Source organism: Eimeria mitis, genomic scaffold (genome assembly GCF_000499745.2).
Source record: "Eimeria mitis Houghton genomic scaffold, Emh_scaff456, whole genome shotgun sequence".
NCBI classification, from domain to species: Eukaryota; Apicomplexa; class Conoidasida; order Eucoccidiorida; family Eimeriidae; genus Eimeria; species Eimeria mitis.
In genome coordinates, this window is record NW_013572872.1 from 17,110 (window position 1) to 17,403 (window position 294).

Consider the following 294-nt stretch of genomic DNA (forward strand, 5'->3'; position numbering starts at 1 on the left):
CAGTGAGAGCAGCAGCAGGAGTATCCTGCAGCAGCAGCAGCACGCGCTTTGCATGCGGCGGTATTTGCTGCGACTGCAGCAGCAGCACCGTTAGTGCTTCTGGGTTCAGCTGCTGCAGCAGCAAACGCTCCAGCTCCCCCTGGCCTCTTGCTTGTCTCCTCATCCATTTCTTTATACCTGCAGCAGCAGCAGCAGCAGCAGCAGCAGCAGCAGCAGCAGCAGAGATACAGCAGCAGCAGCACAGGAGATAGCAGCAAAAGAAGAGACATTCAACCACAAAAAAAAAAAAAAAAA

General features: G+C 53.7%; 1 protein-coding gene across 1 annotated transcript in view; it reads right to left on the minus strand.

Moving 5' to 3' along the window:
- Positions 1-294, minus strand: part of EMH_0012960 (uncharacterized protein) — a gene marked incomplete at both ends in the record, with an annotated part of 5,948 nt that overhangs the window by 4,120 nt on the left and 1,534 nt on the right. The window contains one exon of the mRNA XM_013499687.1: positions 89-177. Coding sequence (XP_013355141.1) covers positions 89-177 — 89 coding nt within the window. The remainder of the gene's footprint in view (positions 1-88; positions 178-294) is intronic.